Below are 16,785 nucleotides of genomic sequence, written 5' to 3' on the forward strand. Positions count from 1 at the left end.
TTCGTGACCACTTTCCCAGTTTGTTGATCAATAAACAAGATCTTTTGTTTGGGATCTGTCTGTTGCTCCTGAATCGGTACCGAGGGTCCTGGTTCCGAGAGGTGCTTTTGTTTTCGATCGTCAGATCTTGTTGTTTTCGAAACCGAATGTTTGCTCGATTCCGACTTTCTTGGTATCGAGTGTCTCTTGGGCGATAAGTCATATTTATGTTTCGACATGGAAAGTTTAGATCCTGAGCTGTCTTTTGTATGTAGCCTCGGTGCCGAAGTCGATGTCGCCCTTTTCTCGGATCCGACATGGTGGGAGTCCGAGTGTTTCGGTTTCAGTTTCGGTTTCGTTGCCGGGCCCGAAGGCGGGGCGTCGGAAACTTTTTTCAGCGGTTTGACCGGGCCCGAGGGCGGGGTCGTTACCGCACGGGGTCGGTTTTTCGGTAAGGGGACGTCGTCACTCACGGTTTGTTGCTCGATAAGTTCTTCAGCCTCCGACTGGTCCCCTTCCGACCCCGACTGGTCCTCTTCTTCCTCGATTTGTTCGTCTCCGAACAGCTCCGGGATCGCTTCCGCCTGCATTCTGGAAACCTCGTGTCTTCGAGCTCGACGATTTCTAATCGTTAGCTTGGAGGAGAATGCTGCGCAGGCTTCGCAGTCCCTGGATTCGTGTTCAGGCGATAGACAGAGGTTGCACACCTCGTGTAGGTCCTTGTGTGGGAACTTAGCACCACACGTTGGACATTTTTTGAATGGAGTCCTTTCCATGGACTCCGGGCTTGACTGCGTCGAGAAAGGCCTCCTGTTCTTCGACGTAGTTCCAAGTTTTTCTCTTCTATTTTGAATTTGTAACGCGTCGGAATGGAAATGAACGCGTTCGAATAACAATACCGTCGAATTGGAAAGGGAATACGCGCCGAAAATCACTTTCTTGCGAAGTTGATCTGGAGCGTCTCGATCTTCATCCGAACCCGATGGCGGAAAAAATCAATCTAAGGATGGAGCCGATGCCCATGCGCACTACCAACCAAGGGAGGAGTCACCAAGAGACAAAAGACTCTCCAAGAGAAAAACAAAGTGCAATCATCCGAGCCCAACACCAGATGGCGATCTATTCATAATGTACCATCTGCAGCCCATATGCCTCGAACATCTGAATTTCTTTCCTAAGGCTAAGAAAGGCACATGAAGGGACTAGCATAACCAGCGTTATGATTAATTTTTTTTGATGAGACAGGAGCATCTCTTCTGACAGGAATACTCTTGTGGATGCTTGCTTTCTGATGTCTTCCATAAACCAAAACTCTATTCAGCAGCCCACTTCCAAAAGACAAAAATCGCAATTGGTTAAAAATAAAACATCAAAACCATTTCTTAACTAAGGTCATAAAGATAGCATAGTTGCACCAGTACATTACCTCAGACGTTCTTTGAACAAAGCTTTTGGTTACTCGGATCATGTAGGTGTACTCAATCAGTTCAAGCAGGTTTCTCTTTAGCTTCTCCTTATTTTTGGTCACTTCTCTAAGCTCAACCTCCAGTTTCTGAAGTTTCTCCTAAAAAAAAAAAAAATTTAAAAGGTATTTAGCATGATGTGAACATGACTGGGGTTCAACTTTCCTCAACCAAAATCTCACTCAAGATTAAACCACAAGCCTGATCATGAGCAAGCATGCAACTTCAGTATAAATGATGAACAGAAAGATTGCTGGAAAAACTTTCAACACACAAATCCTAGCTAAGAAAACCTTCAGCGACAAAGGGTCAGTAAGTCAGTAAAATGAATTGCACTTGCAGTAAAAAAAAAAAATCATTCATTAATAGACATGGCATTCGTTAATGTGAAAACATTTAAGAATTGAGGCACAATTAAATAAAACCCCTGTGACAGGGCGAGCCCACCGGCCTCCCCAGCTGTCCCGATAGGGAATGGTGGGCAGCGATACCTCCATCACCTCCTTGTGTTCGTTCCCCACAGGATGAATAGAGCAGTGAAAGCTCACTCCCTAGGACCTCCTCGGAAGACGAAAAAAAAGTCTGCTCCTTTAACTGGGCCTGCCCGTTCAACGAAGCCCCGCCTCTCACGGACGTCAGTGGCCTGCCATTGGTAAAAAGGAAGGAAGTACAACGGTAGTTGTGCACAGACACCGGAGAGCGGTCGTAAGGAGTTCTGGTGGTGTTTTCGGCAGAGCGGAGGAGGGAAGACCGTGACCCAGTAGAGCCGAGACCGGAGGAAGACGACAGCGCCCGGAGAGAGCCGAAGATCCGGCTGAGCCTGGAGGCCAACGGCACCACGAGTCGCCGAGCCATGTTCCCGGAGGAGCGTGCCTGTTCCAGGTACGGCAAAAAGTCTTGGGTTGGGTTGGGAGGCGGGGGAGCCCTTCCGTGTGAGACCTTACTCGTACCCGTTCCCCCCTCCTTTCCTCTTTCTTTTCCTGTTGATTTAGTTTAAAAGCCAAAACTCTTCCTCACAAGCACCCCAACCTTCACGTGTGTTTCGGCTGCACCGCGATGCGAATACACACGCACAGACAGCAGTGTGCCCTGCACTCCCAGTTTCCCTTGAGTAATACAATTGGCGTAATAACGTCTCCCTGAAACTGTGTCCTTTGGTTTCTTTTTCAACCATCCACTAGCGGGAGTTCTCTTCACTGTGTCCCGAACTTACGGAGCGATCTATCGGAGACGTACCAAAGAATCCAGCGGAAGCCCCAGACTAGAGGTACCTTACCATCACGGATTCCTCCCCCGGTGCCAAAGAGAGACTGCCTAGCCGTTCTAGAAAAGTGTTTAAAAAAATAAAACCTTACGCCTCACGACCTGGTCTTCGCTTTCTTACTTCCACTGGGTCACAACTGGTGTCAGAAGTGGGATCGACGGCCTCCCACAGACAGATCACAATGGATCAAATTGTCCAACATCTGATCAAAGGACAGGAAAAGCTTGAATGGGCGATTGAAAGACAAAGGACATCGGCCCAAGAGGACAGAGAATTTTTTTAAAGCACGATCACAGCTCAGATCGAGGGCATGCAGAAAGCCGTGCTAGAACCAGAGGTCTCTGTAACAGGAGAAAGGAGAGCCCCTGTCCATAATCTTCCGGGAGTTTCCCTCCAGAAGTACATAACAGGAGACGACCCAGACGCTTTCCTAACTAACTTCGAGAGCCACCCGAGCCTGCAGGTGGCCGGAAGAAAAGAGGCCGTTTTTTCTGGCGCCCCTCCTGACTGGCGGGGCTCAATCAGCTTACCAGATAGCCAATGCAAACGGGAATATCCCCTATCCCGAGATTAAGGAGATAATCCTTGAACGTCTAGGTCTTGATGCCGAAGCTTATAGGGTCAGATTCTGTAAGGAAAAAGGGGTGCCTGGAGAACACCCCAAGACCTTATACTTCAGATAAAAAATGGTCGCAGACAAATGGTTAAGACCCAACATCAGCAGTAAAGAAGAAATTATGACCAGAATATACTTGGAACAGTTCATGGAGGCGCTACCCTATGGAACGCAGAGGTAGCTAAAACAGCATTCTGGTCTTACAGCAAAACAGGCCATAGAGATGGCTGCTGGTTACTCTCAGGCCCAACCTCGAATCCTACCGTGGGACACAGAGAAAAACACCTGAAGTGGCACCCCAAACAAAGTTGAATAGAAGCCTAAACCGGGGGCAGATCTTGTGAAAAGTAAACCCCTGAGATCCCTCTATCTAAGAGCCCACAATGTTTCGAGTGTGGGGAATGGGGCCACATTGCCCGACTGTGCCCCTAAAGAAAACCTGCCGAAGAGCCCATGGAGATCGGGTATATCCAGAGGGCAGTGATGTACACAGCCGAGATGGGCCCCTCTTTTTATGTACGTGAAAAGGTGAACAACAGGTCAGTAAAAGCCCTATTAGATTTAGGGTGCAAACAGTCAGTGACACAGAAGGGTCTAATCCTACCTCCCCAACTCATCCCGGAGGCGGTGGTACACATTAGATGTGTATATGGGGATGTTAAACACTACCCCCTGGCGGTAGTGACCATATATCCATGGGGACGAGACCCCTGTACGATAAGGGTGGGGTTGTGGAATCCTTACCAGAGGATCTCATAATAGGAGTAGACAATCCAGACTTCCTGTACCTGTTCCAGCTTGAGCTTAGGAATTTAGGGAAGAAAAACAGAGCACCCCGCCCAGCCCTGATTACCACTGAACTCTGGTCAGATCGGAGTGTCCGTTTCGCCAGGCAAATGACGCTACACTCTTCAACGCCTGGAAATCGGCCCATGTCAACCTCAACATAACATCTCCTTCATATCCCCGATTCGTGATCAAGAATAATCTCTATATCGAGAAGGACGAGCTGAAGATCCCCCGCAGCTACTTTTACCCCAAGTCTTTCGTGACCAGGTTTTATTCTATGCCCATACCCATCTCACCGCCGGACACTCCGGTGCCGAGAAGACTACACAAAACTTGCTAAGACTGTTTTATTGGCCTGGCATATATAAGGAAACGCAGGCCTACTGCCAAACGTGTGATATATGCCAAAAAAAGAACATGCATTGCCCCCCATCCGTACCCCTACAACCCATGCCGATCATTGGAAACCCTTCGAGAGGGTCGTTATGGACATAATTGGCCCCCTGCCTCAGACCTCGAAAGGCCATTGTTATGCTCTAGTACTGGTAGACTACGCCACTCGTTTCCCGGAGGCCTTTCCACTCAGAGCGGTTACTACCAAGAATATAGCGGAAAAACCTCTAGAGCTGTTTTCGAGGCTGGGATTCCCCAAAGAGATCCTGACGGATCAAGGGACACCATTTGTCTCTCGGCTCATGAAAGAAGTGTGTCGAACCCTGGACCTACGACATATCCGCATGTCAGTTTATCACCCCCAAACTGACGGTCTGGTTGAGCGTTACAACCAATCTCTGAAAACCACACTAAAGAAAATGCTTACCGTGGAAGATAAGAACTGGGACCGTCTCCTGTTCTTGGCACTGTATGTTTTGCGAGCTCAAGTACAAAGTAGCTTGGGGTGCTCCTCATTCGAATTGCTTTTTGGACGCCAACCCCGTTCCCTACTTGAAATCACAAAGGATGCCGAGGAGAAAGAAGATGAACAGGAGCGCCGGTCCATTCTGGACTACACCCACCAACTGAGGTCCAGACTGGGGAAATTGAGAAACTTAGCCTAAACCCATATGGAAAGAAGCAGAGAAAAGCAGAAGACCCACTATGATAGAGGGAAAAGATGGAGAAGACTAGCTGTAGGTGATTGGTTATTGGTTCTGTTACCCTCCTCCACGCGGAAATTCCAGAGCGAATGATTAGGCCCCTATCAAGTGGTAGAGACCATAGGCAATACCACTTACCGAGTACAACTGTCACCATCGAAGAAGCAATGCTATCACATCAACCTCCTGAAAAAGTGGCTAGGACCTGTACCGAAGTCCACACACTTGCTTCTGCCTTCATCAAACAATCAAACAACCCTCACACAACTTCCGGTGAATGAAGACCTTCCGGATACCATGAAGAAGGATCTACAACATACCCTTGTTCCGTTCTCGGATATCTTTTCGGATTCACCGGGGAGAACGACCCTAACAGAACATTGTATTGAGACACCAGAGGGGAAAATTATAAAACAAAGACCGTACAGAATACCAGCCGCCAGAAGGAAGGATGTAAAAAGGGAAGAACAAACCATGCTTCGACTCGGGGGTCATCTCCCCTTCCAAAAGTAACTGGTCTTCTCCCAATGTGATGATCCCCAAACCCGATGGAACCACTCTGTTTTGCATGGATTTTCGGGCCTTTAATGCAATATCCTCCTTTGATGCTTACCAGAATCCCTAGGGTCGATGAATTGATTGAACGTTTGGGGGAGGCTAGATACATTACCACCTTCGATTTAACGAAGCGCTATTGGCAGGTGCCCCTTCGAGAAGATAAGAAAAAAACATTTTTCTCAATAGAAGGCCTTTTCTTATTAAAAGTTCTCCCCTTCGGCCTGCACGGGCCCCTGACACATTTCAGAGCCTCGTGAATACCATCCTTCAGCCTTACCTGCCCTTCTGCTCGGTATACTTAGACGATATCGTCATCTTCAGCAATACATGGGCAGATCATCTGAAACATCTGGAAAAGGTCCTACGAGCCTTAAAACAAGCTGAATTACACATCAACGCTAGAAAATCATGAGTCGCCTATCACAAGGTCAGATACCTAGGGTACATGTTGGGAGAGGGAATCATCGCCCCTCAAGCCGAAAAAGTTAGGGTGATTGTGGACACCCACTTTCCAGCGACTAAACGGGACTTACGAGCCTTTTCATGGCTTATAGGGTATTATCGGAGGTTCATACCCAATTTCGCAGAGTTGGCAGCTTCTTTAACAGACCTTCTCAAGAAGGATAGCAAATAGGCACAAGCAGAGAGGGTGGAACAGGCCTTCCAGAAATTAAAGGAAACCATCACCACAAGCCCTGTGTTAATTTCTCCAACTTTGACAAGACTTTTCTTCTGTCCACTGATGCCTCAGATTCAGGGCTGGGTGCGATACTTTCACAGATGGGGGAAGATGGGTTAGATCATCCTATCCTCTACCTCAGTAGAAAGCTGTTTCCCAGAGAGTGCAAGTACCCCACGATAAAACGAGAATATTTAGCCATTAGATGGGCAGTAGATAAGCTAAAGTACTACCTGGAAGGGAAGCCCTTTATACTATACACAGACCATGCTCCACTGCAATGGATGCACCGGAATATGACCCAAAACACCAGGGTGCTCCGGTGGTTTTTGTTCTTGCAGCCCTTTCAATTCGAGGTGAGACATAGAAAGGGAATCAACAATGGTAACGCCGATTTTCTGTCTCGAGCCTATCCTCTCCCCGATCAGGAGAAACCAAGGGGGGAGGTATGTGACAGGGCGAGCCCACCGGCCTCCCCAGCTGTCCCAGACAGGGAATGGTGGGCAGCGATATCTCTATCACCTCCTTGTGTCCGTTCCCCACAGGATGAATGGAGCAGGACCACCTCGGAAGACGAAAACAAAGCCGGCTCCTTTAACTGGGCATGCTCGTTCAACGAAGCCCCGCCTCTCACGGACGTCAGTGGCCCGCCATTGGTAAAAAGGAAGGAAGAACAACAGGAGGTGTGCACAGACACCGGAGAGCAGTCGGAAGGAGTTCTGGTGGCGGTTTCGGAAGAGCGGAGGAGGGAAGACTGTGACCCAGTAGAGCCAAGACTAGAGAAAGACTACGGCGCCCGGAGAGAGCCGAAGATCGAGCAAGGACCGGCAGAGCTTGGAGGCCAACGACCCCACGAGTCGCCAAGCCATGTTCCTGGAGGAGCGTGCCTGTTCCAGGTACGGCGAAAAATCCCGGGTTAGTTTGGGAGGCAGGGGAGCCTGTCCGTGTGAGACCTTGCTCGTACCCGTTCCCCGCACCTCCTTTCCTTTCCTCTCCTTTCTTTTCCTGTTGTTTTAGTTTAAAAGCCAAACCTCTTCCTCACGAGCACCCCAACCTTCACGTGTGTTCCGGCTGCACGGCGATACGAATACACATCCACAGAGACAGCGGTGTTCCCTGCACTCCAAGTTTCTCTTGGGTAATACAATTGGCGTAATAACGTTTCCCTGAAACTGTGTCCTTTTGTTTCTTTTTCAACCATCCACTGGCTTGAGTTCTCTTCACCGTGTACCGAACTTACGGACCTGGGAGCTATCTATCAGAGAGGTACTAAAGAATCCAGTGGAAGCCCCAGACCAGAGTTACCTTACCATCACGGATTCCTCCCCCGGTGCCAAAGAATGACTGCCTAGCCGTTCTGTTAAAGCGTTAAAAAAAATAAAACCTTACGCTTCACGACCTGGTCTTCGCTTTCTTGCTTCCACTGGGTCAACACCCCAGATAAGACTTTCTAATTTATAACCAAGGGTGCATCAAGAGCAAACATGCACCGTAAACGAATGCCCAAACGTGGCTCACCAAATACCAAGCACACCACTCAATACCGAATTCACTTTTTAATGTCAAATCCACTATTCTATGATGAGTGTCTTACCTATGTGTAGCTGTTCAAAAATATTTTGTCCTTAGCTTAGAATCCAGTTCTTTACTACAGTGTTCAGTGCATTGTCTTATATCCAACACACCTCTATTGCATCCTCTATTCTGGTGCACACCCTGTGCCGGCTTGTTGTAACAATCATGTCTGTTACTATACTGCTGCTTTCAGTGTATTTTTTCACTCTGTGTCAGTCTCTTTATTTTGTGTTCTTAGTTGAAAGAGCTAATGGTCTTTCCCTAATTACTGTAAATGGAATATTGTACTATGAGAGTACTATTGTCCTTTTCAAGTACATCCTCTCAAGTATGTTGCTGAAGATAGCCTTCAAAGATGAACCGAGGGCTTTCCTCTTTCATAAGTTAAGTTAATACGCTTTGTTGTCCAAGCCCACATTATCGTTCAAGCCACAAAACTCTGGAATTCTCTTGTAGCAAAGACAGGAATCCCAGAAGCTCACATTCTGGGATTCTTTTCAATTCTATTAAGGACACAGAGGCGAGGATTATGCGGTCTCTTTCATTTATAGCTACACACAGCAGCCAATGAAATTTAGTATTGCATATCAAAAACTACATTTCCATGATGCAAACAACACATCACATCCTGTCATAGCCCATAAGAGCCAGTCAATACCGGATATCCTCCTCTTTCTTTGCTTCGAACAGTAAGTCCATAAAATAACAAGTTCAACAATAACATCCTCCAACGTGGAAGAACAGCCAACTGGAATGAAACTTCTTCTCAACAGGGAGCATATTTAGTCCATCTTCTTCTCAGAACCGGGAAGAATGAGAAATAGAGCCCGTAAATTCTGCTTAAGCAGACCATAAAGTCATGGGTGGGCAAAATCATTACAATACATGTAATATAACCGGGTTGGATAATCTTCACCTCCGTGTCCTTAATAGAATTGAAAATTATTGGAGCGATAGCTAGCTAATTTTTTATTCTAATATAGGACCGGAGGCTTCGTATTATGCTAGTTTTTTTTTTTTTAAAATCTTTATTAACATGAAGATATCATTGACATATACAATATCGCAGAAGGATGCAATCTGTTTCTACTTCACAGTAAACTGGTATTACAATATGGTGATGCGTGTTCGAACATGTAGTGAATATAGTTCCTCCAGATACATGGAGTCATAGCAGCAATTGGTCTCAGTACAGTATGTGGAACAATACTAATCTGTCTCAGTTCCAACTAAGGTATCCCCTTCTATACTTAACTTCATGTTCAGCCATGTGTGTAATTCTTTTTTCAAAAAAGTATAAACAAGAAAAAAGCAAAAGAAAGAAAATCAACGTATTTGTCATCATGTAACGTGTGTCACCTGTACACCCCCACATACAGCAGCCATTTAGGTTATTCACAATTCGGTACCTGAACAAGCACAATCATGCGACAGCCCGGTGCATGAAGAACTAAACACCCACCCTCCTAATCATCCTCCTCCTCAGAATTTAAATCCTCGTCCTCTGGCAAAGGTTCACAAATTTCTCCTCTATAAATGTTCCAGGGAGCCCAGATCTTGTTCCATTTCCGGGGGCACGCCCTGAGCACATACACCACCCTTTCCATCACCATCAACAAGTCCATATTCTTGGCCCATCGAGTTGCTGTAGGTAGTTCTGGAACACCCCATTTTTGTGCTATGTCTCTCTTGGCTACTGTAATGGCTAGCGTGACCCACAACAGTCCATACCTGTCCAAATCATTGGGGTCCCAAATGTTCAACAAACATTTTCGAGGTTCAGGCAGGACAGACACCTTAACTGCTTGAGAGACAGTACGCATAATTTGTTTCCAATACTCCTGTATCAGAGGGCATTCCCACAGGGTGTGGTACAGGGTCCCTTCCTCCCCGCATCCCCAGAGGCAAAATGGGTGTGGTGTTCGTTGTATCCTGTGCAGTAACGTTCTCGTGTAGTAGACTCGGTGCAGAATTTTGAGTTGTACTAACCTGAATTTCGCCGATATGCCCACTTCCCTCGGTGAGGCAAGCGCCTCATTCCATTCTGTTTCATCAACCTCCCCTATGTCCCTTACCCATTTCTCCTGAAGGTGTAATGTGGGGTCCGCCAGATTATTGACCAACTTTTTATATGTAAGAGAAGTAGCACTCTGAGGCATATAATCCGTCAGTAGTCTGTCTTCCAATGGCGACGACTCAGGTGGATCAGTGCCCGTTGGAATCGCCTGGAGTAGTGCGTGGCGTATCTGTACGTATCTAAATGTCTCGTTGGGGCCTAAACCATACTGCTGTTGAAGTTGTGGTAATGCAATCACTGTGCCTTTCTCCCACAGGTCCCCTACCGTGGACATTCCTATGCGGTCCCACTGTGCAAACCCCTTACATGATCTAAGGTTTCCCAATGATTTTGTATCCCACAGTGGTGTCAGTCTGGTAAGTGTGCCTGCCCAGCCCAATCGTGCTTGTGCTTTGTGCCATAATGCAGCTGTGTGTTGCGTCGGGCCAATCAGTTTTCTAACCTGGGATTTGTTATATAAGACTGAAAGCATGCCGTCTGTTCCAAGTTGAGACCAGTCCGCTTTATACGCCGGGTCTTCACGTGGGGAATGGACCCATTGATTGATTATCTTAAGTTGGGCCGCCCAGTAATACAGTTGTACATTGGGCAGTGCAATCCCTCCCTCGTACCAACTCTTCACCAGTTTATCATGGGCGATACGCGCCAGGCCATTGTTCCAGAGTAAGCTGGAGACCAGCGCTGCAATCTGTTTAAAATAGCGCGGTGCAACCAAATGAGGGGTATTTTCCAAGACATATAAAAACCTGGGGAGCGCCATCATTTTGTATAAAGCCGCCCTTCCCTGCAGGGTCAGGGGCAAAGTCGCCCAGTGTTTAACGTCAGCACGCAGACGTTCTAGAGGTGGTTTTAAATTTGCATCATAGAAGTCAGCAGCGCGTCTCGTAATGAAAATACCCAAATATTTAAAGGAGGTCGTCGTTAAGGCCAGGGGGAAGTCCTCCCGTAACAATGGCTCCGGGCCCTTGAGTACATATACCACAGATTTCGACCAGTTTAAGGTATAACCCGATGCCTCCCCGTGTGTGTTACAGAGGTGTAGTAGGGCAGGGATTCCGCTGTCAGGGTCAACCATGTAGATGAGCATATCGTCTGCATATAGGGAGATCTTATCCTCCCACCCCATCTCCCACTTGATACCTCGAAACAGTGGCGTAGTTCTAATCAGGATTGCCAACGGTTCAAGTACCAGGGCGAAGAGCAAAGGAGGCAACGGGCATCCCCGTCTAGTCCCCCGCCTCAGTGGGAATGACGCTGAAATATGTCCATTTGCTACCACCTGCGCCACCGGCAACGTGTACAGCAGGCGTACCCATGCCCTAAATTTAGGTCCAAAGCCCATATGAGTAAGCACTGCGAATAGATATTCCCATTCCACTAGGTCGAAAGCCATTGTGGCACCGAGGGAAAGGATCACCGCTTGTTCAGTAAGAAGGTGCGCACGCACCATCACCCCATGGACCCTCCTTAGATTCATTGCCGTGCTCCTGTGGGGCATGAAGCCCGATTGGTCTGGGTGTATTAGTGTGTGAAGATGTTGTGTAAGACGGCTGGCCAGGGTCTTAGCTAGGATTTTAGCTTCCACATTAAGCAATGAAATGGGGCGGTAGGAGGTGCACGCAGTTGGTGGCTTACCCGGTTTAGGTATAGCCACTATGGTGGCAGTACGCTGGTCAAGCGGCAGAGTCGCCCTATCAAGGCTGTCAGTGTACATATTCAGCAATGGTTTACTGAGCATAGGGGCCACTGCTTTATACCATTCCACAGGCAGGCCATTGGGGCCCAATGCCTTACCAGACTGCAAATTTTGGATCGCCAATTGAATTTCCTCTTCCGAAAGATCAGTATCTAATTCTTGCTGTGCCTCTTGTGTGAGCGCAGGGATGACGATATTCTCTAGGGAAATCATCGCCGTCTGTGCAGTGACGTCACGGTCTGGGGTGTATATGTCCCGGAAGTGACTTGCCAGAGTATGTACGATTTGTTCAGGGTGCGTCTGTAGTTGACCATCGTGTGTGTAAAGTCTCTGTATGCCTCTGTTACTACCCCCTCTCTTGTCCAGCCACGCCAGCATTTTCCCGGCCTTGTCTCCTACATCATATACCCTATGTAACGTGTTAGCCTGATGACTTTGGACGGTTGTTTTAAGATGATCTTGGTATTGTTGTTGGCGGAGCTGCAATAAGTGTGTCGTTTCCGGTGTGGGATTCGACATGTGAGCAACATTCGCGTTGTGAAGTGCGAGTTCCAGGTCCGTGAGTTCCCGTCTGGAATCCCGTTTGTGACCCGTTATCGCTGCTATCGCCTCCCCCCTGAGGACTGTTTTATAGGCCTCCCAAAGGACAGAGGGCGAAGAAACGGTCCCCTTCATTTTCATTGAAGTATTGCACGGTTGCCCGTTTAAGTTTTTTTCTTATCTTAGGGATTTTCAAATAATTGGGATATATTGGGTATGTTCTTGCACACTTCTTTTCTTTGGTGGTAAGTGATAGAGATATCGGAGAGAGGTCAGATATTCCCCTTGGCAGGATATCCATTTTGTCTATCGATCCTAAACCCACCCCCAGGAATAAAAAATAGTCTATTCGTGAAAGGCTATTATGTACAGCAGAATAGTATGTGTAGTGGGTGGTCGCTAGGTTCAATTGTCGCCATACATCGGTAAGGCCCATCGCCTCTATAAAGCCAGGAAGCGCGGCCGAACCACCCGAGCGAGGTCGCACAGGTAAGGTGTCCAGTGCAGGGTCCATTATGGCGTTAAAGTCTCCCCCAAGTATTGTATCCCCCTCCGGGAGGTCTAGGAGAAATTTACCAAGAGCTGGCAGTGCTGCTGAGTGAAGTGCTGGGGGGATATACACGGAGACCACATTTAGAGGCCGTCCTTCCCACTGTCCATGCAACGCCGCGAAGCGACCTTGGTCATCTATTTTGTGGCACTCGACAAGAAAGGGTGATGATTTTTTCATGAGTATCCCAGTGCCCCTGGATCCCGTTGTGAATTCTGAATGTACCGCCATAACATACCCACGTCTGTTGAGTGCTTTACATGTGGATCCTGCAAGGTGTGTTTCTTGGAGCAGCACTAGGTCAGGTCCCTGACGTTTAATCGCTTGCAAGACTAGACCTCTTTTAATTTTATCCCCCAGGCCCCGAACATTCCAGGTCAACATACGTAAGGGAGGCACATCAGCCATCGCAGGCCCGCCCTCAACGGACGCTGCGTTTAACTGTTGGGCCATCGGGTCGCATAATCATCGTAGCGGGCGATCGGTAGCCGACATCAACCCAGATGCGGCACCATGTTACAGTGTACCATAATTGTGTGGCTTGTGGCAGTGTGGTGTACCATAGAGTAGAAGTGATGACAAAAAACAATAACATTAACATTCGAACTCCCCCTCCAACCCCCCTCCCTGCTCCCCTGCTCCACGGACCGTTCCCCGCCCGCTTCCCCAACTTGGCAGAGTGCTTTTCCTCATTCCCTACTATCTTACTTGCTCGTGGGGTTGGTGAGTCCCCTACAGGCACCGGCTAATGCCCACCCTACTCAGCTTAACCAACTCCAGGTCCCTGTAGTTCGCATGAAGTGTCACCTGTAAAGTTCACCTCTAGATCGAAGCCGGCTGTCCAGAGTCAAGAGGGTCCCGCTCCAAATCAGAGTCCAGTCCGACTGCCTCAGCGTGTTGTGAAGGACGAGTGTTCTGGTCGTCCGCCTGCTTATCATTGCGATGATTTGGCCGGTCTCTGTGCGGACGCTGTTGCTGCCCCGCCTGTCTCCATCCGTCAAGCCAGTCACGCACAACTTCTGGTGTATCAAAGAACCACGCTTTTCCATCGGCCACAATTCGCAATTTGGCGGGGAACAACATTGAATATTGCAGGCCTTTGTCTCGTAGTGCTTTCTTTACCTCCGTGAATGACTTCCGGCGCCTGGCAACCTCTGCCGTGTAATCTGGAAAGAAGGCCAGAGTAGAGTTCTGGATCTTGACCGGTGGAGAAACTCTCGCCGCCTGCAAGATGGCGTCCCTGTCTCTGAAATTAAACAATCTAGCCAGTACAGGCCTTGGCGTCGCACCCGGCTTGGGCGTCCCACCCGGGACCCGGTACGCTCTCTCAACGGAGAAAAAATGGGACAGACCTTTAGGCTGCAGTTTATTTTTTATGAGGTCCACGACATAGAGGTCCATGGCTCCCTTTCCTTCTGTTTCCGGAAGGCCAAGAATGCGTACGTTGTTCCTGCGGGAACGCCCTTCCTGGTCATCCAGCTTTTCCCGTAGTATCTTGGTGACTTTTTCCATGCGTTCCATTGCAACTTGTAGTTCAGAAGTGTCCTGAATAAGTGATTTGGTAACCACTTCAACTTGAGAAACCCTCTCGGTCATCTTCTGAAAGTCCGCCCGCAGCAGAGTAACCTCAGAGGAAATGGAGCCCACTGTTTGCACCTCTGAGAGGGTCCTCATAATGTCCTCCAGCGTCACTTTTTTGGTGCCATCCACGTCCGGTGCAGCAACCGAGGAGTGTCGGCCACCAACTTGCAAGAGGCCTTGCTGGCTATAAGCAAACTTGTCCAATTTCGCCTGCGTCGACGAGCTCCTGGTCCCTTTGCCCGCCATGATATGAGGCAGTGCAGTCTCGAGTTGTCGCTGTCCCGGGAGCCCAGGCGCCAACTAGGCGGTAGCTATGTCCGTTACAAATCTCTTTCGCACACTGTCGCCACAGCAATGCAGCCTCAGGATCTCGATCGGTATCCGACCGTTGCGCGGGTTCTGTAAGCCTTCGACCGTTTCAAAGGTAGCCTCGACGAAGGTCCAGCTCTGCCGCCCCACACCCAGTAGGCGTCCGCTCCTCCGGTGCGCTCACTCCTGCCCCAGGGCGTCCGAGGCGGGTAGACTCCAAAATGGCGCCCGACAGGGTCTCGAGGGGCCGCCCTCCTTGTGGAAACTTTCACAGTCCAGCCACCGCCGTGGTTTCTCTGCGGGCGTTTGCGGCCCGAGCAGTCGCTCTCATCCACAGGCCTCGACGGCACCCGTAAAGTCTTTCACCAGCAATTGTTCAAAACGGTCCGTTCCACGGGGGGCCGGCCGTTGCCACTGAGTTCAGCCCAGGAAGGTCGCACTTTCGCTGGGGTAGACGAATACTCCAGGCCGATATCTCCTTTTTGCTGTAGGCCTCACTGCGCACGAGTTGAGAAGCGCAGTTCTCGATGTTCGATTTTCACCGGGGTTGGATCAGGAGGTGCAGATTCGGTTCCTGAGCAGGTACCGCCGCTTCGGGCAGGTGTTGTGACGGATTAAGTTATCGGATTTTACAAAAGGCCGTTATGCCGTGAGGAGCTCCCACTTCACGCTGCCGCCATGCTCGGCCGCTAGCCACGCCCCCCGTATTATGCTAGTTTAACACTGATGAAACACTACAGAGGAAATATCACCCACCGGTTTATAATAAAACTGCTTGAAAGTAGTTTCCGAACCCCAATCAGCAGAATGCATGATGTCCTGAACAGTAGATCCTAACATAAAACTCTTAGAGGCCATGGCGCCACAAACAGAGTGCGCCCAAAAAACCTGGGTATCAATACCCGCCTCTTGCATAACATAATTCAACCATCTGGCTGTAGTAGCCACAGAAACAGGCCTGTATGGTTTCTGCAAAGAAATCAATAACTGTGCTATACCTGTAGGCCGAATATACCTTGTACATTCCTCATAGGCCTTAAGGCATTGCACCACACAAAGCTTAGCATTACTTGATTACTTGGAAAAGCATGGTAATCAACACTTCTAGACATTGTCTTGGTGCTGGCAGTAATATTAAAAGAGACTCCTTCCGGAGTATATACTCTACCTGTAATGTCCAAAGCTTTAACATCCAATGACCGTCTACATGTCGCAAGACATAAAAGCATAGCCAACTTGTCCGAAAGTTGTTTCCTTGTCAACATGTCATTTTGGGGCCAAAGATTAAACAGGGAAACAACTAGAGAGACATCCCATAAGGAAGTATACTTAGGTTTGGGCGGATTCGCTACTCTAATACCTTTCAGAAGCTTACATACGAGCTGATTCATACCTACAGGCTTACCTTCAATTTGAGAATGACCCACCGAAATAGCGGAACGGAAATTATTAACGGAACGATATGCCAATCTATCGGAAGCTTTCAGAGAAAGAAAGTTCACAATGCAGAGTAATCCCGCCCCCCACGGGATCCACGTGTTGTTCCTTGCACCAACGCACCCAGCCCTTCCAGGCTGAAGTGTATTCTCTTTTTGGTGGATGGAGCCCAAGCTTGATTGATAAACGCTGAAGCTTGCTCCGAAAACCCTGGCATTTGCCAACGTTGCCGGAAAGTCTCCAGGCCATCAGGGACAGTTGCCCCGACATTACCATCGGGTACATCTCTCCACGAGGGCCCCGGAGCATCATCGGGGATTCGGGAATCTTCCTGGGGAAGTCGCAGTTCACCGCCAGAAGACTCTGTAACCAAGGCTGCGACTTCCAGAGGGGAGTCACAAAGATCACTTCCGTCCGCTGTCGCTGTAGGAAGGTGGATATCTGACTATGGTTAACCCCAACTTTTTGCCTGGTGTTTTGCTAGTTTTCCGACTTAGTTGACCTGGGACCCTGCTATTCAGGGCCCCAGGCCCACTGCTCTCTCTGTAAAATGGATTCCATGTACCCTAGGTACA

The 16,785-nt window shown here is 48.7% G+C and overlaps 1 protein-coding gene across 2 annotated transcripts in view; it reads right to left on the reverse strand.

Moving 5' to 3' along the window:
* The window catches only part of ATP6V0A2 (ATPase H+ transporting V0 subunit a2), a 398,498-nt gene that overhangs the window by 269,282 nt on the left and 112,431 nt on the right, over positions 1-16,785 (reverse strand). For both annotated transcript variants that reach the window (XM_086942902.1, XM_086942903.1), the window contains one exon: positions 1,406-1,543. In XM_086942902.1, the coding sequence (XP_086799028.1) occupies positions 1,406-1,543 (138 nt within the window). The remainder of the gene's footprint in view (positions 1-1,405; positions 1,544-16,785) is intronic.

The sequence above is a fragment of the Lissotriton vulgaris genome, chromosome 11 (assembly GCF_964263255.1).
Source record: "Lissotriton vulgaris chromosome 11, aLisVul1.2, whole genome shotgun sequence".
In the NCBI taxonomy this organism is placed as follows: Eukaryota; Metazoa; Chordata; class Amphibia; order Caudata; family Salamandridae; genus Lissotriton; species Lissotriton vulgaris.